At 42.9% G+C, this 25363-nt stretch overlaps 2 protein-coding genes across 3 annotated transcripts in view; one reads left to right on the top strand and one right to left on the bottom strand.

The window, feature by feature from the left end:
- Nucleotides 1-4553: 4553 nt before the first annotated feature.
- On the bottom strand, nt 4554-18949 carry BPNT1 (3'(2'), 5'-bisphosphate nucleotidase 1). 2 transcript variants are annotated; one of them, XM_065401084.1, is made up of 9 exons: nt 18866-18949; nt 13138-13265; nt 10722-10826; nt 10212-10319; nt 9329-9377; nt 8531-8622; nt 6984-7181; nt 6191-6296; nt 4554-5205 (listed from the first exon to the last, which is right to left on the bottom strand). In XM_065401084.1, the coding sequence occupies exons 2-9, from the start codon at nt 13255-13257 to the stop codon at nt 5057-5059; spliced, it is 927 nt and encodes a 308-aa protein (XP_065257156.1). In that variant the 5' UTR covers nt 13258-13265; nt 18866-18949; the 3' UTR covers nt 4554-5056. The 2 variants fall into 2 exon arrangements, with proteins under 2 accessions (XP_065257156.1, XP_065257157.1); XM_065401085.1 differs by having other exon boundaries at nt 5118-5205; nt 6191-6280.
- Nucleotides 18950-19238: 289 nt separating this feature from the next.
- Nucleotides 19239-25363, top strand: part of IARS2 (isoleucyl-tRNA synthetase 2, mitochondrial) — a 57841-nt gene continuing 51716 nt past the window's right edge. The window contains exons 1-3 of the mRNA XM_065401074.1: nt 19239-19463; nt 20587-20709; nt 21369-21525. Of these exons, the coding sequence (XP_065257146.1) occupies nt 19239-19463; nt 20587-20709; nt 21369-21525 (505 nt within the window). The remainder of the gene's footprint in view (nt 19464-20586; nt 20710-21368; nt 21526-25363) is intronic.

The following is a 25363-nucleotide window of genomic DNA, read 5'->3' as shown; positions in this document are numbered from 1 at the left end:
CACCCCGCCATAAAGGTCTCCCCCTTGCTCTCACAGAGATTGTGGAGCACACAGCAAGCTGCTATAACAATGGGGATATTGGTTTCGCTGAGATCACAGCGAGTCAGTAAGCTTCTCCATCTCCCCTTGGGACGGCCAAAAGCACACTCCACCACCATTCTGCACTTGCTCAGCCGGTAGTTGAAGAGTTCTTTTTCAGTGTCCAGGGCGCCTGTATAGGGCTTCATGAGCCAGGGCATTAGCGGGTAGGCTGGGTCCCCAAGGATCACTGTAGGCATCTCCACATCCCCAAGACTTATTTTGTGGTCCGGGAAGTAAATACCTTCCTGCAGCTGTCTAAACAGACCAGAGTTCCTGAAGACGCGAGCGTCATGAACCTTGCCTGGCCATCCGACGTTGATGTTTGTAAAACGTCCCCGATGGTCCACCAGTGCTTGCAGCACCATTGAAAAGTAGCCCTTTCTGTTAATGTACTGGCTGGCCTGGTGCTCCGGTCCCAGGATAGGGATGTGAGTTCCATCTATAGCCCCACCGCAGTTTGGGAATCCCATCGCGGCGAAGCCATCTATGATGACCTCCACGTTTCCCAGGGTCACTACCTTTGAGAGCAGTACCTTAACGATTGCGTTGACTACTTGCATCACAACAACCCCCACGGTAGATTTGCCCACGCCAAAGTGGTTCGCGACAGACCGGTAGCTGTCCGGCGTTGCAAGCTTCCAGAGGGCTATGGCCACTCGCTTCTGGACAGTCAGGGCTGCTCGCATCCGGGTGTCATTGCGCTTCAGGGCAGGGGACAGCAACTCACAAAGTTCAAGGAAAGTCCCCTTCCGCATGCGAAAGTTTCGCAGCCACTGGGATTCGTCCCAGACCTGCAGCACTATGCGGTCCCACCAGTCCGTGCTTGTTTCCCGTGCCCAGAATCGCTGTTCCACAACATCCACATGACCCATTGTCACCGTGATGTCCTCGGCGCTGGGTCCCGTGCTTTCTGACAGGCCTGTGCTACTCTCAGACTTCAGGCCCTCACCGCGGTGCCGTAGCCTCCTCGCCTGGTTTATCTGCATCTGCCTCTGGTAAAGGTGGATGATAACCTGCGAGGCGTTGACAACGGCCACAACTGCAGCGATGGTCGCAGCGGGATCCATGCTCGCAGTGCTGTGGCGTCCGCGCTGGCACTGACCGGAAAATTGCGCGAACTGATTTCCCGCCGGCGCTTTCAGGGAGGGAGGGAGGGCGGTAGTGACGGACGGATGACGACAATTACCCAAATGCACCCTCAACCCTTTTTTTTTTACCCAGAAGGCATTGGCGGCTCGACCCAGAATTCCAATGGGCAGCGGGGACTGCGGGAACTGTGGGATAGCTGCCCACAGTGCACCGCTTCCAATGTCAACGCTTTCCCCGTTAGTGTGGACTCACAAAGTCGAATTACTGTCCTTAGTGTGGACACACACGTTCGACTTTGCAATATCGATTCTACATTTTCGATTTAAGAGAAATCGAACTACCCTCGTAGTGTAGACATACCCTTAGATTGCATGGAGATCTCTCAGGTAGAAAACAGCCTGCCTGCTAATAAACTAATGGGGCTTTCAGAAGTAACCTCCGCCTCTACCTTAGGATTCTATTAGAGGTGTAGTGGACACTGGATAAAATACAGACAAATCTATGTTTTCAGGTTTATGAACATGTTAATTAAAATCAGTCTTTACTACTTTAAACATGACTTCTTCAGTTCAGAGAACTACTTGTGATAAGAAATAAGACGGGTGCTCACTGCACTCAATTGTATAAATGAATTTATGAGTTACCATACCAAATCAGACCAATATGCCAGGGGCCAGTGGCAGATACTTTAAAAGAAGATGAAACAAACAAACAAACCTTTATTAGACAATTAGGGACTAACTTACTACTAGAGAAAGTGTCTTCCTTACCCCTTGTCAATTAGAAGTTGGCTCATTCCTAAAGCATAAAATCCTATCCACCATAATTGGGGATAATTTCAGTCGTAAGTGTGTAATCCTTTTTTGAATTCTATGACACCCTTATTCTCAATAATATATTGTGGCAACTAGTTCCACAGGTAAGTCCTACATTATGTAAACAACTTTCCTTTCAGATGTGTATAATATAATTCTTATGAGAAAATGTTAATGGTAGTGCTTGCTCTCGTGTCTGCATTCCATTCCTTATTTTGTAGACCTCTCTGTGCCTCATTTTCCCTATCTATAAAATGAGGATAATGATACATACCTCCTTTGTAAAATGCTTTGAGATCTACTGATGAAAAGCACCATATAAGAGCTGGGTATTATTATCACCATGTCTCCATTTATTCATTTCTGTAAACCAGGAGTGGCTAAACTTACTGACCCTCCGAGCTGCATACACTAATCTTCAGAAGTTTGAGAGCTGCAAGACACGCAACCTGCCCCATAGGGCAGCACCTACTGGAGTGTGGGGGTTCTGCCCTGATGCCCCCCCCAGGCCAAAACCTTTAGACCCCCCCCCCTGCAGGACAGAAACTGATAGTCCCCCCACCCTGCTGCAGGGCAGAAGCCCTGAGCTCCCCGTCCCAGTCTGGTAGGCAGAGAATAGGAGGATATGTGGGGGGCTCACACTTTAACTGTAATAGAGCCGCATGCAGCTCACGAGCCACAGTTTGGCCCTTCCTGCTATAAACAGCCCCAAACTGTTCAACTGCTTCATACAGAAGTGTTTCCGCATCTCATATTTTCATCTCCCATCTCCACCCCGTTTCCTCCATTAAAATACTCAGAATAAACTTCCAATTCATTTATTTCATAGAAGGGTCCATTCTCTCACAGCGCACAAGGGATTAATGTGCATAATATCCAATGTGACACCAACAGGACCAGGTGAATTCCTCAGGTCTCAAGAGTACATTATATACAATATCATTCATCATTCAAACAACAAGGAGTCCGGTGGCACCTTAAAGACGAACAGATTTATTTGGGCATAAGCTTTCGTGGGTAAAAAAACCTCACTTGTTCAGTTGGGTTTTTTACCCACGAAAGCTTATGCCCAAATAAATCTGTTAGTCTTTAAGGTGCCACCAGACACCTTGTTGTTTTTGTGGATACAGACTAACACGGCTACCCCCTGATACTATTCATCATTCAAGAACCTTTAAGATTGTTATTTAGCATTAGCTGCAATTTAGCAGGCATCCCAGTAACAGAAAAAAGTGTTGGTCAATGGCAGAAACTTTTATTAAGTAGCCTCACAAAGTAGCCTGTATCATATCTAATGGAGTATTTTAGGGTTTGTCTACAAGGGGCACTCAGGAAAATTAATCCAAAGTAACTAAAAGTGTGAATTTAAAAGTCAATTAGTTAAATCTGTACGGAAAGTCTCATTCAGAATTAAAGTGGCCTTAAATCAGTTTAGTTTAAATTAGTGAATTAAACTAAACTGAATTAAGGCCACTTTAATTCTAAATGAGACTATCCACATACGGGTTTAATGCAGTTTAACTAATTCACTTTTAATTCTCATTTTTAGTTAATCTGGATTAACTATAGAAAAGCCCTTAGTTATGAATGAATACTGACTATAGGGTTAGAAATGCCACAAAGTTTCAGTATTACCACCATTTATAGAGCACAGTAAGTGTGTCTTTTACCTGTGTTTTAAGTGCTAATGTCTCTGCTCCATTTATATACCAAACTGAAATTTATATCTAGAATAGATAATTTTTAAGAGCAAATCCCAAATTACCTCTTTTAACATCCCTTAAATACGTAAGGATTTAAGAAAATAATTTCAGTAATTAAAAATTAAGATATTAAATATCCTGATTTAAATCAGTTTAAATAATTAATATTATATAGGAGATGGGGGGAAAAAACCCAATTGGTGATAGGTATAAGTATCAGCTGGTTGTAACAGATACATTGAAAAAGGAGGTTATGAGGTTATGTCAATTTAAAAACTGCTGGACATTTTGGGGTTGCAAAAAACTTAGCCAAGCTAAGAGAAAAACTGTACTGGGTAAAATGAAAGCAGGATGTAGAAAACCGGTGCAGGAAATGTAATGCTTGCATTGCAAAGACTGGGCGAGCTCTTGTGCAGCAGTGTTTTGTGGAGGCACCAATAGAGTGCCTTGCTGTTGATATGCTGGGCCTTTGCCAGAGACAGGGGCTGTCAATGACTCTGTAGCAACTGTACTTTTAAAAGCTGCATACAGAATTATGACTAGGAATGAGTACACATATGAACCCTCTAGAGTTAGGATGAAATGCAAAGACCTTAGTTCTGATAGCTATAGAAACAGCTACAAAATCCTAGGACTATCAAATATATAATCAAAATTGAGCTGCCCATGTGTGAAGCGTTAACTCCTGTAGCAACGAAACTGCTTCATTACTATCCCCCACAAACCTAAACTGCTACAAAAACCCTCATTGAAACCAGAGAGAAATAAGCCCAACACCAAGAATAAAAGGGGTTTCCACATGCTGAAAAATGGTACAAAACGTCAAAAACTGCTATTTACAAAAGGAAGCATGTCATGCTTAAGAATCAGTAACAGTAACTTTATTATAAGCAGTTGGACCCACCAAAACTAAGTATTGCTGCCTATGTACAACAAAAGATGTTAAGCAAATTCAGGCTATGGTTTCGTGCCCTGAAATAAGTTAAGGAAATAGATTTGGACTGTGACATTATTATGTGATACAAATGTACACAGTATAATTGCATAAAATCTATTCACATGAACAGAACTTTCCTTGGGTTCCTTACTTTCAAAGGGAAGGAAAAATATCTACTGTGAATATTGAAAAACTCTAACCGGTTACCTGGTAAAACAACTGTAGGTTCCCCCCTCCCCAAACAAACAATCACATTTAGCAGTGTATCTAGACATTCTGTACACTAATTTCTGAAACAAATCACTGATCAGCACAATATCAGAATGAATCTAGGCTCAGATTTCATAAAAAATAACAATTTTCAAGCTCATTTGGCAGTTAGTTTGAAATATAATGTTAATGTTTTTTCCCCCCACAGTTGGCTTCCTCCTTTAAGGCACAAGGGCTTGTTTAACGCTCTCTGGAACACGACTGGCATAGTAGTCAAAGTTTCTCAACGTGGCAAGGACCCCTGCTGAATTCATGTGTTTTACCTCCTTGTTATAATGAAGAGGATTTCCATGGATATCAGTCAGCTTGCCTGCAAGAAATATATGAATGTGTTGGTCCCATTTCACTTAAGCACAGCACCTGAATTTTTGCTGAAATAGAACACCTACTGGTTCTCTCTTCCTTTGAATCATAGTTGTTGCAGATAGATGTAGAAGATCAAGTCTTTTATATTTGCAATGGCAAGATACAATCCTCTGATACGGTATTAAACCAATACTATACTTGATCTTAGTGTCTAGAAGAAACCTCTTACACATTAAGATGGACAGCAGAAAAGGTCAAACAACAACACTGATCTAAAGTTAATTCATATTTATTCAATCAAGCCTTTTTATAACTTATATTTTCACCAAGGCAGAGTGGCTTTGTGCTGTTTGCAGGGTAGTGATTTTACTGGGTTACCCACTGGATTGATTCAAATTTGGAGCCAAATCCAGCAGCTCCGAGCAACCAGGACTACAGGATTTGGCTAACTGTTTTGTTGTTTTTGAAGAATTATAAGATGCCCTCCGTACACACAGTGAGCATATAAAGACAATAAATGAATGATTTCAGTAATTGGGAAAAGACCTCATTGTACAGGAAAACAATAAAGCAGCAGAAGAAGCTGTCGGCTGGAAAATAGTAATAGTAAAACTGATACGTTTTAAAAAGAATGTTTTTTGTATTACCTCAAAATTAGTAACTGTACTGGGTCTTGAATAAAAGCAGACAAGGTAAATTATACTGCCTTCTACTGGCAAAACCAGGGCCTGATCCAAAGCCCTCTGCAGTCAATGGGAGTTGTTCCATTGATTTCAAAGGGCTTTGGATCAGGTCTTTAGTGCTTTGTTTTTAAATATATGCACAGGCTTTTAGGTCAAGAAGTTATCTGCCAAAAATGTGTGTAATGGAACTCACCTTGGTCCTATGAAGAGATATCCTATGATCTACCTTGTGCACAAACATTAGAAAAATCTACTGTAACTTCAACTTCTCTCAAAAAAGAGTTACGAACATTATTGTTAACTCACCTCCCACAGCATGTAAAATAGCCTCGGGAGCACATGTATCCCACTTCTTGCACCCGGGACTAGCAAACACATAAGCAGAAGCCTTGCCTTCTATCAGTTGAATGATCTATTACAGATGAAGAATGACAGTCATTTCATATGACCCCCAGGCATGCAAAAGATAGAACAGGAATTCAATGGGAGTAGAATTGGGTCAGTTTGGTACTGCACACACTCTGATGTCCTCACCAGAAAGAGGAGTCTCAAAGGCTCCTCTTCAGGTTTTAAAAATTTAATAATCTTAAAAGTCTAGAAAAAAACATAGCTGTTACCATCCAAAGTGATCTATTTTTCATTGTCTCAAATATAATCTATAGGAAGCAAATCTAGTCTTTGGCATCCAACTCATGTATCTTGGCTGGGTGCTGGGGAGATCTACCTGGGAGAATGGAGAGGAAACCATCCTCACATGCCTATAAGGCCTTTCTAGCCCTATTGCACACTTTCATATGGGTTGGGTAAGAGGACCAGAGGTTTCAGGTGGTTACAGATATTCCATCCTTTCCTTCTCCCCCAAACAAACCCTGCATGTTGCTGGGCAAGGAGCCCCAAGAGCACTGATTCCACACTATGAAGCCGGGGAGCATTCCCTATTTCCACCAAATCCTGCCTCCCCTCTTCGGCCACCAGTTCACTGCCCAGGGTCGCTTTGCACCCATTGAGATAAGGATGGCATTTGGCCCTAAATTCTTTGCTCTCTTTACAAAGATGTTATATCTTACCACTAGCAAAGAAAAATATTGGATTGTCATACCTTATTTCCTGCACCTCCGACTCTCACCACATTATCAGGGTTCATTGCACTAATGCAGTCATTTACCAGCTTACTGCTGTGTGAACGGGTAGTAGTGATGATGTGTTTCCCAGCTGGCACTTCTTTCAACTGAAATCCAAAGGCACCCAAACCTAGGACACCCCAGATTGTCCTACCCAGCATGGCATCTGCTCCTGCCTACACAGAAGATGCAAAAACCAAGGTTTACTGTTACCACAGCATATAACACTTATTTAAAAAAAAAAAAAATATGAACACAAAGGCATAGCTGGAGACTTTTTATTTCATTATTAGATTCATTTTAGAGGGTAAAAGTGTAAAAGAAAAGAAGCGAGTTCTAGTAACTGAAGCACAGGGCAGGAAGCCAGGACTCCCGGGTTCTATTCCCAGCTAACTGAATGACATATTGTGTGACCTTGGGCAAGTTATTTAGCTTGGGCAAGTCTGTGCTTTAGTTTATTTGCCTGTAAAATGGGGATAATAATTCTTCCTTATCCACCTCATAGGGTCTTTGTGATAATGAATTAACTTTGAAATCCTTGCATCAGATATTACAGAACTGAAAAATATCCTCATAATTATTTCAGTGTATTATACCAACTATGAGCTTTTCTTTGCTATGCCCAATCCTAATCAGCTCCCATTCTATGTCCTTGGGCTGTCCCTGAATTTTGCTATTCTGGTGTTATAGTTAATTCTCTTAATCCCCCATTTTGGAGGGAGGGAAGTATGGGACTGGGTTTGGTAACACTCTGCAACTCAGCTGCAACTAACTGTGGTTACGTCTATAATACAGGCTAGGGGTGTGATTCCCCTGCGTGCGTACACGTACTTGCACTAGTTTTCATCGAGCTAGCATGAGTATAAATAGCAGTGTTACTGGAAAGAAAGGTAGTGGGAGTGGAGGCACAGGGGAGCCATGATGGGTACAAACCCGTCTGAAACCAGTAGGTATGTACTTGGGACAGCTAAGCCATGCCTCTGCTGTTGCTATCCACGCTACTGTGGCTACGTGTACGCGTGCAGGGGAATCACACCCAGAGCTCATAGTGTAGACAAAGCCAGAGAAATACGTGGTGCCTTTTAAGGCCCCCCAGTTTAATGATGTCCCAGGATTCAGTCATCAAGTCGCACTAACAGACTGGAGTGGTTGGCATCTCCCTGTGAATCTAAACAGGTCACTTCTGCAATGCGTCCAAAGAGCCACCAGCCTGGAGCAAGATATCATGGGTTTTACATTCATGTGACAGCCTAGCTACAATACGTGTAATGTCTTGTTACCATAAAGAGTGGAGAGCTGTTGCAGTTATTTGCAGGGCCTTGGAATTCAGTTCCAAGAAACTATCATCAAGAAGCACATAGATCAAAAGTTCCTTATATTACACCATTAGCTCTAGCGAGTGAAGTGTGGTATGTATTGTAGATCAAGCACCGTTGAGCAGAAAGTGTGTGAACTAGAAATGTGTCCTAGAAGTGATAGTTACAGATCATTTAGTGCTCTCAAGCAAAATCAATGCATTTATTACCTCATAGTTGTAGAAGGGCTGGTTAATAACTCCTGCTATTGCTTTACCTTCATAAGCAATTCCAATAAGAACTGTTACATGGTCGAGGAGACCTGTGAAGAAGTAATAAATACTATTCAGTAATGCTTGAAAATGGGAGTAAGAAGGAAAAAAAAAACAACAAAAAACCAGCCCTCATGCAAACCCACAATCCTCTATCTTTGTTCAATTACTTGAAAATATTAATAATGGCCAAAAACAGTGCCAGGAAAACCACTTAGTGACAAATCCTTCTTTGCCCAACAAAGCTAAGTGACATTTTCTTTTTCAGATATGAAGCATTTAAGAAATCCTGCTTCTTCCTGACTTGTAATACATACATTTGGATCCTGCTTACATGCCCATCTAATCAAAAAAATTCCGACTTTGAGTCTGACCCTTCTCAATTACTTCACTACCCATTCTTTTCTAGTTCAGTGGTTCTCCAGGCCTCCTGTTCTGCAGGCCACTTTGTAAGTGGGAGATCACCACATTATATAAATTAGAAATAGAAAAGAACTATTATGTCACCTAGTCCTTCCCCTGCCAATGCAGATGGTTCCCTATAGTATATTTCTAGTGCTATGACCAGTCTAACACAAAAAAAAAAAAAAAAAAGCTCACAAAATTCTTTTCTTCCCAACATTTTCTATCTATTCTGATGGACTCTGCTTACCACAGTTTGATAAGCTTCTAGAATGTTCTAGAAATTGTTATGTTACTTTCATTAAACTGAAATAATTTTTCAAATCAGTACAAATAAGAAAAAGAGAAGCCAACCTTCCGTGTATTCTTTGGTCCCATCCAGAGGATCAACCCACACAACAAGCTTAAAAAAAAAAATAATAATAATAATGCACACAACACAAGAGGAAACACAAATCACGGAAATTAAACTATTGGTATAATAGTACTAGTTAGCAGCAGTGAGAGGAGGATAAACCTCACAATTGTTAAGAAATCTTACACTTTAATGTAATTTTTTTGCACTTTATGTTCATAAATGTTTATTATATATAGGACTGGACAGCTCCAGGGATTTGTAAAGAGATATTAGACTTTTCACCAGCTATTCAGCTGGCTATGTAATGTGGATTTGGTGAGCTCAGTCCATTTTGTATGGAAAGACGTCCACATTTAAAACCTAATATCAACCCACCACCACTTGCACTAATTAACAATGTTGCTTGCAATCTCAGTAGAGATGTCAAGGATTAATAAGAGTTCTGTAAACTTGTCTCTCTCACCAACTGAAGTTGTCCAATAAAAGATATTACCTTGCCCACCTTGTCTCTCAAATATTCTGGGACCAACAGGACTACAACAACACTGCATACAACGATTCAATGGGCATGGAAACTAAACTATCCTCTCACTCCTAAAGGTGGTCCCTTTAGTATAGATCTGATACACATTCATGGAACATTACAGAGAAACCTGCAGTTCTGCTGCCCATGCTACACCCATTCTGTGGATAATTAGAGGGCTTCCATTTTTAGGGCTGTCACTTTGCCACCTTCAATTTAAAAAGGAAGTATTTTCACTTAAATCAAAAGATAAGCTGACAACATCAAAATTACCTGTTTTATTTCTTGGATCTTTCTTAGATGAGACTAATAAGCTATATGGGGATATAAGAAAGTAAGTGTAACATGTTTATTACCTCTTCCTCTTTAATGGAACTGTATTGTGGTGGAAAAGCTTTCTTCAGTATTTCCTCACACTGACCGTCCTCAATCAACTCCTCATCGACATCATGAGAGGGCAGGTCCTGACAAAAGGACACAAAGACACTAACGGAAACAGGCAACAGCCAGAGAGCACTGTGTGTGAGCCTTTGCAGCTCCCAAATATGGTTCCATTCCTAGCACTGCAAATACAACGGAGCAAAGTGATACAGCCACTCCCCAGGTTTTAGCCACGTGCCAGCCTTTACCTTTATCCCAGGTTAACTTGGCCTGGTTGCAGGCGTGAGAGGGGGATTTGGGATTTGCCTTCCAATCACTTGGTTTGCTGGCAATTCATCTGATGAGGCTATCGCTGAGGGAAGGTGAATTGGGAGGGAAGATAAAAATTAAAGAGAACACGTGGCTCTCTTAAGCCTGCAAATGACAAATGTAAATCATAAGTGGCAAATTACATTTTCAAGATGTTAGATAAACAGAGTTCTCACCTCTTCTCCGATGATTGTCACTCGGGGGAATTTCCGTGCCAGTGAAGAGCAAATGCTCATTTGTACCAGTCGGTCGGCTTTAGTCTGCAAGTCATTGGGTCCACACTGCAAAGGACGGGAAGGAATTATTCTACTTTAAAACAACACAGTGGCCTGTATCGCACTGATCATGGATATCCAGTTCCTAGTAGAGAAGGATCCACGTCACAGAAATCACCATCTCAATTAACCAACTTGAGAGAAGCCAAGGACTGAATAGGTCATTGAGACTGAGTTTTCTCTCTTATCTGTCTCAAGAGCGAAATACACTGGTAGGGCAGTATGAGGAACCTTGTTCCAATGCTGCATGTGTTGTACCTTCTCAGTGGATTCAGCACAAAACATCCTTATTTTGTATGATAACATTCATACAAGTATACCACACTTCACAGAGCCAAGTAGTATATTATCAAGTTAAATAAACATAAGAAGAGAAGGAGATAGAAATTAAGAGACATAAATAGGGGAGAAAAAGGTTTTCACATGCTACTGAAAAGACAGAGAGTTGAAGCGGCAGGAGCCGCAGAGAAGAGGGCTGTTATTCCAGCTGTGAGCTGATGTATGGAAGGGCGGGGGGGGAGGTGAGAGGCACCCAGCCCCACTCCTGTCCCCAGCTGTGGCCCCAGCCTCGTCCCCCTTGCCCCTGTCTGCGTCCCCCCTCTCCCAGAGTGATGGGGGAGGGGGCACAGACAAGGGTAATGGGGGGGCATGAGGTAGAAAGTTTTGGGGACTTTTATGTTTAAAAAAGAAAAAGGTAAGATAGAAGAGTAGCAAGAAGGGAGGCAATGACATTTAAAGATCAAAAAGAAAAAAGTCAGTTAACAAGGGCCTACTTCTGGTGCATATTCTATTTCTTAGGCTTAAAATGCACAATATGCTAAGAGTCATAGTAATTGAATTAGAACACACATATTTATTACATGATACCAGGAGTAAGATGATTGTGTGATAGCATTACCAAGCTCTGGATCTATAACTTATTGTGGTTAGGAAAACTAAGCACATTACCAGCACATTGCAAGTTCTTTCAATTAGACTTGAATAGGATATATTTTCTCTTTCAAATGGGGGGGGGGGGAAGCATAAACAAAGCATTCAAAAACTAACCATTAAATCAAAATCACTCCAATAAAAAAGGTGTAAATATTTTATAATGAGGATGCTCTATTGCCTGCTAGGGGAAAGGAGAAACAGAAAAGGAAAAAGCTGTAAGAACATTTAGAGAAATCACTGAAATAAGATACACCAGCCCGGCAACTGCTGTCAGTTGGGTAACACTCTAGGAGACCAGGAATCTGTGGGGAGAGTTGATTATTGCATCTTATATAAAATGCTGCAACAAGATTAGAAATGGGGCCAAGATGCGGTTCCGGACAATGGGATCTGGTGAGGGTGTTACCTGCAGGCAAGAGCGGTGCGTGGAGCCTAAGACCCGGACCTAGTGGCTGCTTCTGGGTCGCGTGGGTCAGGACAGGCAGCCTGCCTTAGCCCCCATGCTGCGCTGCTGACCGGGAGCTGCCTGAGGTAAGCCCCAGCCCCCCCCCCCAATCGGTAGCACCCTCCCAAACCCCAAATTCCTCATCCCCAGCCCCACCCCAGAGCCAGCACCCCCATCCCAAAGCCCTTACCCCCTCCTGCACCCCAACCCGCAGCCCCCTCCCACATTCCGAATCCCTCATTTCTGGCCCCACCCCAGAGCCCACATCCCCAGTTAGAGCCCACACCCCAACCCCCTGCACCAGCCCAGTGAAAGTGAGTGAGGGTGTGGGAGAACAACCCACCAAGGGAGGGGGAATGTAGTGAACAGGGGCAGGGCCTCAGGGCAGCGGCAGGGCTAGGGTGTTCAGTTTTGTGCAACTAGAAAGTTGGCAACCCTATTGGGCTCCTGTAGGCCCCGTCCTTCCAATCCTACCCTAAGGATTGGGGCCCCCATGACCCAGGGGTCCTGTCCATTTGCTGAATCAGGAAGAAAAACCTGGGCCAGATAGGATTTTTGGATAAATAGCCTAGTTTTTTCTTTGTCTGTTGGTCCCTGGAGAATCCAGTTTGAATTCATATATGCCAACCTCTCCAAGGGGTGGCTTCAGAGGATGGACAACAAAGGACGGACAACAAAGGATGGACATTAGCAACCCCCTCCTCCTAGAGGAGTTACATACAACTCCACAATAACTCATACACAACTGCATTTTGAATACAATGGTCGCCAAAGGTATTAAACCTAATTCAATAAAGTATGCCAGGATATTGTCAGTCTGTCGCAGTACCCGCTCCCCCCAATTGTGCAGGAGTTGTCTGATCTTCAGAAAGAACTCCTTGGGCTGTTTTTAACTCAGTGTTCTTAACAGACATAATCAGTATGAAGCAAAATAAGTACCTTCTCCACTATGCCCAGGTCTCCGCCAGCCATCACATTTCTGACTATTGTTCCAGCTCTGTGCGCAACAGAATACGCAGAGGCCATTAGGCGCATCAACACAGTTGAAGAAGAAGCCATTTCAAGTGCTGAAGAGAATCAAAAAGCGATCTTGTGAATTAATACTACACATCACGGGTTTCATGTATTAGCATTCAAGGAGGGCAACAAAAATGATTAGGGGTCTGGAGCGCATGACTTATGAGGAGAGGCTGAGGGAACTGGGATTGTTTAGTCTCCAGAAGAGAAGAATGAGGGGGGATTTGATAGCAGCCTTCAACTACCTGAAGGGGAGTTCCAAAGAGGATGGAACTCGGCTGTTCTCAATGGTGGCAGATGACAGAACAAGGAGCAATGGTCTCAAGTTGCAGTGGGGGAGGTCTAGGTTGGATATTAGGAAACACTATTTCACTAGGAGGGTGGTGAAGCACTGGAATGCGTTACCTAGGGAGGTGGTGGAGTCTCCTTCCTTGGAGGTTTTTAAGGCCCGGCTTGACAAAGCCCTGGCTGGGATGATTTAGTTGGGAATTGGTCCTGCTTTGAGCAGGGGGTTGGACTAGATGACCTCCTGAGGTCCCTTCCAACCCTGATATTCTATGATTCTATGATTCTAAGGGAAGAATAAGAAGCCCATGGAAGATTAGGTTTCGCCGGGAGTAGAGTTTAGAGTGTTATTTATATAAAAGTAAAACTTTTTGTGGTAGCTGAATGGAAAGGGGATACTGAATTAATCTAGGTAAGTGAGAGACTTCAATTAAATTATTACAAGTTTGGGGATAGGCGGTCACTTCAAATAGTAAAAGCTTCGGATAACCAAGGTCTGACTGTAGTCTTCTCTTAACAGAGTGGAAGGCAGTAATTTTTGTAGTTTACAATGTGACATGGATGCAAAAAAGGGTTGCATAATGAGAGGCATTGCATCATGAAGCAGAGGCGGTAGCCCTTCTCTAGATGACTCTTGTAGGTGAATTTACCCTCTCCTAGCTCCTTGGTTGCAGGAACTAGCATTGTTTATCTATCTTCCCTCCCTGTTCCTGCAACATCCCATTTCCCTTCACATTCTCTCTCCTTGCCTCTCCACAGTTACCCTGTTCCCCATTCTCCCTCCCATATCTCCAATCACTCTCTTTGCTCTCAACTTCTCACTGCCCCTATTTCCCTGCTCTTTATTTCCCATCTATGTTCTCCACATTCCCCTCCCTTATTCTCTTTCTTTCCTCTCCATCTCTCACACCACACACACATTCCTACCCCCTCGCTTCACTAAAAGGATACTTCTCACTTTCTGGGCTGGCTAAATCTTGCTTTACCCTGAGCAGAAACTGCTAGTAATGCTAAGTGTCTAGTATATAGAGTTTTACGGATTTCAATAAAATACCATGTAGAAATAAAAAGAAAGAAAAAAAAAAAAAAAACCCGAAACAAAACAACCTAGTATAGTCTCAGCGTAGCAGCCGTGTTAGTCTGTATCTGCAAAAAGAACAGGAGTACTTGTGGCACCTTAGAGACTAACAAATTTATTTGAGCATAAGCTTTCGTGGGCTACAGCCCACTTCATCGGATGCATAGAATGGAACATATAGTGAGGAGAACATGAAAAGGTGGGAGTTGCCCAACCAACTCTAAGAGGCTAGCCTCTGTATGTATATATATCTCCTCACTATATGTTCCATTCTATGCATCCGATGAAGTGGGCTGTAGCCCACGAAAGCTTATGCTCAAATAAATTTGTTAGTCTCTAAGGTGCCACAAGTACTCCTGTTCTTTTTGCAGTATAGTCTAATAACTTTACTGGTAACACTAAACTTACAATTCTCATTTTGAAACCTAGAGTCATGTAAATTACTCAGATTAATGCCAAAATTACATCAGATTACAGCCCTCCACTTCTGGCTTGAACATGATCAGGCATGCTCTTGTAGCTAACGCACAGGAAGAGTAGGAATTAGGATTCCTGAGTTCTATTCCTGGATCACTTATTGAGTTCCTGTATAAACTTGATTAAATCATTTAATTTGCCTATGCATCATTTTCCTTATCTGTAACATACGAATAATACTACTTACCTGCGTCATAGGGGTGTTGTGAGGTTTAATTAATCAGCAAAGTGCTTTGCGATCCTTTGATGGAAAGCACATTTATAATAATTGCCTTGTTTTGTCAAAGTGGGTGGATAAAAATTGACTTTTTTTTTAAAATCAGATTTTTAAATTTAAATTAAACATAAATCAAACTCAAATATGGAGTCACATTTGGCACCTATATCACTTTGATTTTAGTCAATCTACCCTGTTAAATTAAATGCCTTTTTTTCTAGTTCTCTCTCAATTTGAGTTCCAAGTGACAAACAGTCTTTAGATAAAGTCCTGTCAAGGCACCCCTCAGGTTGAGAAGGACTCTGAAACCTGTCTTTAGAATCTGTCATTGTCACTTCTTAATCAGCTGCTTCCTTCCCCAGAGCCAGATGGGCTGCCTCCACAGCATATCCAGTCACCGCCAGCCCCAAGAGCAAGAGACCAAGTTTGGCATGTCTAACAAAGATCTCACATGGGACTGCAGAGCATGACTACTAAGCCACTGGGTTGCCTCTTTTAATTGTTAAAGATATAATCTAAACTATTATTACTAATCCCACATAAATTTGACTTTGGAAGGTATTTAGCTGGAAGATGTGGTCAGAATGACTGAGGCTAAAGTCTGGCTCCCTTTGCAGCTGCTTTTGAGAATTAGATCTATGGGACTTGAAGCCTTTGGTAACTAAAATTAGTATCTATAAAATGGCTAAGATGTCAATTTTTTACATATGTGACACGTAGCACTCACTGCCACAGGATATTATTGACGCAAATATTATTATTTACTGAGCTCTCTCTTACTGCATCTAGTACTATGGAAAACATACAAGAAGTCAAAGCGACTGTTGCAAGGAGCTCAGAGTCTGAGGCCGTGATCTTGGAGTTCCATTGAATTAAGTGAGCTCTATGTGGGCATAGGGGTCTCCCCACACATAGCACCTTGCAGGAGTGGGCCCTAAAGTTACACAGACAGTACATCTGAAAGACATAATACACCACATACAGTACTGAAATGAAGGCACAGTCTCAAAGGAGTGGTAATGATTTCCTTTCTCTTTAAATCTCTCTCTAGTGGATTCTTGCTGAAAAGCTTTGAGGAAGAAATATGTTTTAATGAGTTTGTATTGTTTTTTAATAAGGTCATTTGTCACTCAGTAGCATTTACAACACCAATTAGGTATCTACATTACTAAGAATAGCAGCTACAGTTGATTAGCTAAAATGAATTTACAAAGAAAATGATCAGCAACTGGGGTCAGGAATAATTTTGCTCCATGGCACCAGTCTTACATAGTTAGGTTCATCAGACTCAAAGGACTTAGGTGCATCATGAATTGTGGCTATGAATTATTTATTCACCCATATAGTTGTTGTTCGGGCATTTGATGTGTTGGATGAGGTACACCACATGTTGTGATAGGCATGAGTAGGACCCATGGTTCTTGAAAGGTGTGTTGTGGGAATGTGTGTGTGTTGTAGTAGTGGTGCAGCAACAACTATATGGGTGAAATCAGACAATCGCTGTGCTCTCAAATGAACTCACACAGAAAAATGATAAAGAGACAAAAAACACCATCACCTCTAGGCAAACACTTTTAACAAAATGATCACTCCATATCTAAACTCTCAGCCCTCATCTTCAAACGAAACCTTCACAAGATGAGCCTGGGAACTGAAATTCATAACTCTGCTGGACACTAAAAACCATGGTCTTAACACAGACACTGGTTTTATGGCTCATTACAACACTCTGGGCTTATAACATTACTACTTATGTTGATATAACTTATGTCGCTCTGGGGTATGAATAAGCCACCCCCCTGAGTGATGCAAGTTAGACTGACCTAAGCGCCGGTGTGGACAGAGCTATGTCACACTATATCGGCAGGAGAGCTTCTCTTGCCAATGTAGCTACCACCTCTCATGGAGGTGGTTTTATCATGCTGACAGGAGAGTTCTCTCCTGTCGGCATAAAGTATCTTCCCCAGACAGGCTGCAGCTGAGCCACTGTAGAGCTTCTAGTGTAGACTAGCCCTTTGTAGCTTACTAACCCAACTTTGTCCTACAACTGCTAGGGAATTAATTGCCCACTTCATTTTAATCGGTCTCCCCCAACACCTGTTAACTTCTTATGCTTAACAATCTGTCCCACCTTGTATTTAGCTGTGACACCTTGGTTACCTTTTCCAGATCTGAGGAAGAGCTCTCCGAAGCCTGAAAGTTGTTGGTGGAAAGGACAAGAAGTTGGTCCAGTAAAAGATATTACCTCATCCACCTTGTCTCACATATCCTGGGACCAACACTGCTCAAATACACAAAACCGCTTATATCAGTTTAGCTTGCATCCGTGAATTTACTGACACAAGATAAACCAACATATGCCAGGCTTAACAGGGATGTTCAAATCACTTTAAGTTTTGCACTGGTTTAATTGAACTGATGTAAAAAATACACTTTTAGTTAAATGTGTGTATTTGCCTGTGCAGACCAGGCCAAAGGCTCTCACTGTATTAACATCACTTCAGCTGAAGTGGTAGTGGCACATGTGCATAAAGCCCAAAGCCTGGACACTCCTATGCACGTGCTTAACTGTACCCCTGTGAGTAGTCTCATTGGGCTAATAATGACGTGTCTGCAATATCAGAACCTAATTTTGTAAAATTGTAAATTTTGTAAAAAAAAAAAAAAATTTAAAAATCTGTAGATATGGCTTGTCGGTGGCAAACCCACCATATGCTCAGATGTATCTCATTCTTGTTGTATCCGCTAAAGTAACTGGTTGTGTTATAAGGGAGAACAAAAATCCTACTTTGTTTGGTGTGGCTGCTTCACTTTCTTACCCTCTTCCTTGTTCTCAGCAATATCCATTTCAGCTTTGCTTCAACTGAGCAATAAACTGCATGTGTTTAAAGAGACACTGCTGAAGGTAGTAGCCCATAACATAGTTTTTTTCCTTTTATGCTTCCAAAATCTATGTAATGTATAGATGGTTTGCTCCTCCACTATCAAAATAAATTCCTTCAATTTCCCCCCATCCCTTTAAAATTATTGTTTAAAAAAAAAAAAAAAATCAGCAACAGCCTTCCACTCATGAGCAGCTCTACAATAACAAACCAGTGCGAAAAGATGATTGAGGAAAATATCTTAGGTTGAACTTTTTAAAAGATTTATTTTAGTTTTTGTAATCACCTTTAATTGATCTAACATAGTTTTACCTTTATTTTTAAACAGCAAGGAACTCGCCCCTTAAAATAATTCCTTTGCCCCCATATACAAATGCAAATAAAGCAATTGAAATTATATCTGTCTTGTGCTTTTCCAAATGGGATCCTTGCTTAAAAATCTCATACATATGTGCATTGACTATTCTAACTTGTACGATTATCTTAGCAAACAGAATTAGAATAGAGAGAACCCCTTAAAATCACAAGACGCGTGGATACACGACAACTCGGTTAATGAAAATATTTAACTGTCTTTCAAGCCAAATTTTTCCTCCCACCAGTCTTCCCTCCTAATCCTGGAAAATTTCTTCCCCATTTATAACTGTCACAGGCTGATACATATGTAACTGGCACATATGAAACACAGACCCTGGATAAAGAGTAAAATACCTGTGGCTCAACCGTCAGCAACGAAAGCAGACCACTTCCTCTGTGCAGTACCCTGGCTGCTCCTACCTTTTCACCCAATAACCCTCCTACGCCTCCAAAACCTTCTGGGTCCTAAAGTTCACCCTTTGCAACGCTTGGCAGCAGCGCCATACAGCTGACCCACCCAGTGGACACGCCTGGGTGATTGCATGTGCACAATATTCCCTGCCGCCCCGGGGACGCCCAACATTTCAGCCCTCCCCAGGAGGGAGAGAGAAACGCCTTTCAAGGCGGCGTGTCCCTTCCCGCGGCCCGTCACGCCCTCGCCGCTCTCCGTAGCCGAGCCGGAAGCGCCACAGGAGCGTGCGCGGCGAGAGCCGGGGAGCCCGCGAGGATGTTGTGGGCGCGGAGGGCGCCCTCGTTAGCCAGGCGCTGGGCCCCGGTGGGGGCCACGTGGGGCTGGGCGCGCTCGGCAGCCTCCGGGGCCAACAGCGGGAAGCCGAGCCCGGAGAGCCGCGCGGACTCCAAGTACCGGGAGACGGTGTTGCTGCCCCGCAGCGGCTTCCCCGCCCAGCTGCCGGGCAGGCTGCAGCCCGAGGCCGAGGTGGAGATACAGCAGGTACCGCGCGCAGGAGCCCGCCGGGTTCGGGCGGAGCTGTTCTGCTCGGCACAGTCCATCCGCGTGTCCTGCAGCCCCCCTGTGTGGCATGGGGAATTCATGCTGTTCCCTCTCTCGCAGCGAGCGGTTTCTAATGAGTCTGTTTTAGTCCTGGAGTGGGAGTGACCTGTGTTACAAAGCCCCCCCGTATAAAATCTAACGTACGGTTTAAAACCTGTCATTAACAGGAGACCAGCGTAATATCCCTGCTAGAAGATGAGTTTATGATTGTTCACTAGCGCAGCCCTACACTTACAGAACAAATGGTAAACCAAGGTGACGTCAAACTGCAGTTGTTTAACGCAGTAGTTCCCAGCCCAGGGCCCTCTGCGGGGGGGGGGGGGGGCACAAGCAGATTTTAGGGGGTCCGCCAAGCAGAGCTGGCATTAGGCTCACTGGGACCCAGGGCAGAAAGCCAAAGCCCTGCCATGCAGGGCTGACAATTGAGGCCCTGAGACACCTGGGGCCGAAGCCAGAACAACTTAGCATTGTGGGGCTCTCTGTGGTGTGTGGCCCCAGCAATTGCCCTGTTTGCTATCCCCTAATGCTGGCTCTGGCTTTTGTATGCAGAAAAACAGTCGTGGCACAGGTGGGCCATGGAGTTTTTAGTAGCATCGGGAGGGGGCTCAGAAAAAAAAAAAGTTGAGAACCTGTGGTTTAACATGCTCCATTCTTAAAACGTTCATTTACAAGAACTTCCTACAAACCTGTCTCCCCATCAGTTTAGTCCATCTTGAGTTAGTGGTCGAGGAAGGCAGAAGATTTTGGTTTATAAAGCTTGATGAATGTTAAACATGAGCCAAATGTGTCCCAGATGTTATTTTGATTTCAGGGGAGTTATACCAAGAACAAATCTGGCCAAACAAGTGCTCTATTTAATGTAAGAAAACAGGGACAATATTGTTAGCTTGGTAGTGGAGGTTGGCAAGTAATTCCCCAGAGAGGAAAGTCTTCACTTGAGGATTTGGAGCAATTCTGCCTCATAGTTTTTTGACAGTTGGAATGATGTTAAAATGAAAACTTCTTTTAAACTACTAAAATGCAAACTTTTAATGAATTAAATGTTTTCATATTGTCTATACAGAAATGTGGTTTTTCAGAACTATATTCATGGCAAAGACAAAGGAACACAAAGAATGAATTTTGTCTTCATGATGGGCCACCGTATGCCAATGGAGACCCTCATGTTGGTCACGCGTTAAATAAGGTAAGTATAAGAGTAGTATGTTTAAGGTGTTTTATGCCTTCTGTAAGGTGCTGTGCACTCTCAATTCACATTGAAGTAAATGGAAATTGAGGATATTCACTACTTTAGAATAGGGCCATTCATTTCTATTTAATGGGTAAGCATATATAGTAACAATGACAATGACAAATGGCTCTGTGTGGTGCTTATAGTTTCACATTGGTGTTCATATGATAAACTTATTTTCATTCTGTCAAAGTAAATACAGTTTCTACTTCAGCCCAGCAAACTGCTAGATGTATAGTTTGAGTATTACGTGTATAGTGACTTCAGAAGTATGTTACCATAATAAAATGCTAATTCCATTTCGTTATAGCTAGGTGAAACTCTCAAGCCTCTGCGTAGTTGCAAACTGTGGCCTTCAGTTGTGCAAAATTTGGTTGCCCGTTGATCAAGAGGTTCTAATGATGTGCTATTAGAAAGTACAATAAGAAACATAAATGTGAAGGCTGAAACTTAATCTTTAACACGCCTGATTATGCTTGGGTTTTGCAGAGTTCACCAAAACCAGTAAGATATAAAGTAACATACGGATGAGATGTATCATGCTAATGTGTAGGGGAATGAGGATGGTAATAACAATTATATCAAAAATAACATTTGGCCTAATGTTTTTCTAGATTTTGAAAGACATCACTAATCGGTTCCATATGATGCGAGGTTATAAAGTGCACTATGTACCAGGCTGGGATTGTCATGGGTTGCCCATTGAATTGAAAGCATTGTCGGAACTCAAAGAAACTCAAAATCTTTCACCGATGGAGATTAGACAGAGAGGTAAACTGTCCTTTGCAAAATTTTCCTAGAAACATTTGTGACTTGCAATATTGTATTTTATAAATTGTTTTTGAGTCTTTAGTGGAATATTATTTTGCTGTTTTTCTGTGTGTTTTCATTTTAGTTTCACTACATTGGAATTTGTTAGGAACATCTTGGTTATTAGATTATACTTGATCTGCAAAATATGTAGTGTAAGCTTATAAGGAGGGTGACCTTTGTAAAATGGGTTCATCAAGTACAAGTTTGTGTGAACCCCTTATAAGTTGTAATAACCATAGATGGAAAGAGGGAATTAAAGGACATGTACATCTGGATTCTAATGTACAGTAACTCCTCCCTTAACGTTGTAGTTATGTTCCTGAAACCTGCTACTTTAAGCGAAACGATGTTAAGCGAATCCAATTTTCCCATAAGAATTAATGTAAATGAGGGGGTTATGTTCCAAGGAAATTTTTTTTGCCAGACAAAAAACATTATACTTACACACACACACACACACACACACTCAGTATAAGTTTTAAACAAACAATTTAATACTGTACACAGCAATGATGATTGTGAAGCTTGGTTGAGGTGGTGGAGTCAGAGGGTGGGATGTTTCCCAGGGAATGTCTTGCTGCTAAATGATGAACTAACACTCGGCTGAGCCCTCAAGGGTTAACCCGTTGTTAATGTAGCCTCACACTCTATAAGGCAGCACAAATGGAGGGAGGAGACACAATAGACGCATGGCAATGGCTGCAAACATTCCCTGCGGCAACTGAACATGGTGATGAACCCATGCTATCCCTCTGGAGCACACCACTCCCTCCACTTTCCAAAATGCCGGGGGGTGCGTGTGTGTAAGACAGAGACACACACCGTGTGTGTGTGTGTGTGTGAGAGAGAGAGAGAGAGAGACAGAGACACACAGTGGGGGGGGAAGAGAAAGAGAGAGAGACGCGCATTGCCCCTTTAAGTACGCTGACCCCACTCTTAAATACGCTGCCTTTTTAAGTAGATCAACAAGTTGAGACAGCAGCTGCTGCCAGCAAGCTCCCTCCTTCCTGAGCCCTGTCGTGTCACTCCACCTCTTCCCCCGCCCTGCTCTGTGGAGATGGGGTACAGGAGTGGGGCGAGGGGGACACCCTGACATCAGAACCCCTCTTCCTCCCCACCCCCTGCACAGTAAGCAGGAGGCTCCCAGGAGCAACTCCAAGGCAGAGGGCAGGAGCAGCACATGGCAAGGGGGGAGGGACACCTGAATGCCCGGCACTTGATAGTCTGCTGGGCGGCTGCCACACAGGGAATTTACGGGAGCTGATGGGGGAGGGGCTGCTGGCCCACCAAGGTTCCAAGCCCCCACCAGCTACTCCAACCGGCTGCTCTTCCTGCAAGCAGTGGACAAAGCAGGCGGCTGCCAAACAACGTTATAAGAGAGCATTGTGCAACTTTAAACGAGAATGTTCTCTAATAGATCAGTGATGTAACAACGTTAACCGGGATGACGTTAAGTGAGGAGTTACTGTAGTTCAGTTCTGTAACATGAAATTAGTCTCGTATCCAATTTTTATTGAGGTGGTATGCTGAGTCGCTGAACCTAAAAAAGAAAAATATATTTGAAAAGAAGACTATTTTTCCCCCTAATATTTTTGAACTAATCTGGATAGTTATGGGGATCAGGAACATGGGTAATGGTCATTGAATGGGTGTGTTTCCAGTGAGGTAGCGCCGATTGGTTCTTGGCCCTAACATTTTATTAATAACCTAGAACGGTGGTTCCCAAACTTGTTCCACCACTTGTGCAGGGAAAGCCCCTGGTGGGCCGGGCCGGTTTGTTTATCTGCCGCATCCGCAGGTTCGTCCAATCGGGGCTCCCACTGGCCGCGGTTTGCTGCTCCAGGCCAATGGGAGCTGCTGGAAGTGGCGGCCAGTACGTCCCTCGGCCCACGCCGCTTCCAGCAGCTCCCATTGACCTGGATTAGCGAACCGCGGCCACTTGGAGCCACGATCGACCGAACCTGCGGATGCGGCAGATAAACAAACCGGCCCGGCCCACCAGGGGCTTTCCCTGCACAAGTGGCGGAACAAGTTTGGGAACCACTGACCTAGAAGAAAAAATAAAATCATCACTGATAAAGTTTGCAGATGACACAAAAATTTGAATGATAAATAATGAAGAGACCAGGTCACTGATTCAGAGAAATCTGGATCGCTTGGTAAACTGGGCGCAAGCAAACAATATGCATTTTAATATGGCTAAACGTGTACATCTAGGAACAAAGAATGTAGGCTATACCTACAGGATGGGGGACTCTACCTGGGAAGCAGTGACTCTGGAAAAGACTTGGGGGCTGTGGTGGATAACACTGGTCTACAATTTTTGAGAAGTCGTCTGCTTCAGAGATAAAATGTGCTATTTATTATGTATTTTGATGTGCTGAATTCAAATATGACAATTAAAACAACTGATTGGCTACTGTTTCTAAGATATTTAAGTTTTTACATTTTATGTCTAAGTATATTGTGTAGATAGTAGAGTTTTAATCATAAATTGTAAACCTAGGTCTTTTCATGTGTTTATGGTTGCTTTACATGATAATATTTCACCTGTCCTGTTTATGTAACACTTCAAAAATCAGCAAAAGGGTTATATAAATAAAATTTATTATGAAACAAAAGGCAAAAAACTATTCTGTACATAGTTTAGTCCTATTCAGTGTCTACTCGGCGCTTCTTGGCTTGTCTCTTGTATTCATTAAATGGAGCATCTCTTGTCACTGTCCAGCAATAGTCTGCAAGCATTGATGGGCTCCATTTGCCCTGATAGCGTTTCTCCATTGTTGCAATGTCCTGGTGAAATCGCTCGCCGTGCTCGTCGCTCACTGCTCCGCAGTTCGGTGGAAAAAACCCTAGATGAGAGTTCAAAAAATGTATCTTTAGTGACATGTTGCAACCAAGGCTTTTGTATGCCTTGAGGAGGTTTTCCACCAACAACCTGTAGTTGTCTGCCTTGTTGTTTCCGAGAAAATTTATTGCCACTAACTGGAAGGCTTTCCATGCCGTCTTTTCCTTGCCACACAGTGCATGGTCAAATGCATCATCTCGAAGAAGTTCACGAATCTGAGGACCAACAAAGACACCTTCCTTTATCTTAGCTTCACTTAACCTTGGAAATTTTCCATGGAGGTACTTGAAAGCTGCTTGTGTTTTGTCAATGGCCTTGACAAAGTTCTTCATCAGACCCAGCTTGATGTGTAAGGGTGGTAACAAAATCTTCCTTGATTCAACAAGTGGTGGATGCTGAACACTTTTCCTCCCAGGCTCCAATGACTGTCGGAGTGGCCAATCTTTCTTGATGTAGTGGGAATCTCTTGCACGACTATCCCATTCGCAGAGAAAACAGCAGTACTTTGTGTATCCAGTCTGCAGACCAAGCAAGAGAGCAACAACCTTCAAATCGCCACAGAGCTGCCACTGATGTTGGTCATAGTTTATGCACCTCAAAAGTTGATTCATGTTGTCATAGGTCCTTCATATGGACTGCATGACCAACTGGAATTGATGGCAAAACATTGCCATTATGCAGTAAAACAGCTTTAAGACTCGTCTTCGATGAATCAATGAACAGTCTCCACTCATCTGGATCGTGAACGATGTTGAGGGCTGCCATCACACCATCGATGTTGTTGCAGGCTACAAGATCACCTTCCATGAAGAAGAATGGGACAAGATCCTTTTGACGGTCACGGAACATGGAAACCCTAACATCACCTGCCAGGAGATTCCACTGCTGTAGTCTGGAGCCCAACAGCTCTGCCTTACTCTTGGGTAGTTCCAAATCCCTGACAAGGTC

Source organism: Emys orbicularis, chromosome 3 (genome assembly GCF_028017835.1).
Source record: "Emys orbicularis isolate rEmyOrb1 chromosome 3, rEmyOrb1.hap1, whole genome shotgun sequence".
Classification (NCBI taxonomy): Eukaryota; Metazoa; Chordata; order Testudines; family Emydidae; genus Emys; species Emys orbicularis.
Note: the sequence above shows the minus strand (reverse complement) of the source record. Positions and strands in the feature narration are given on the sequence as shown.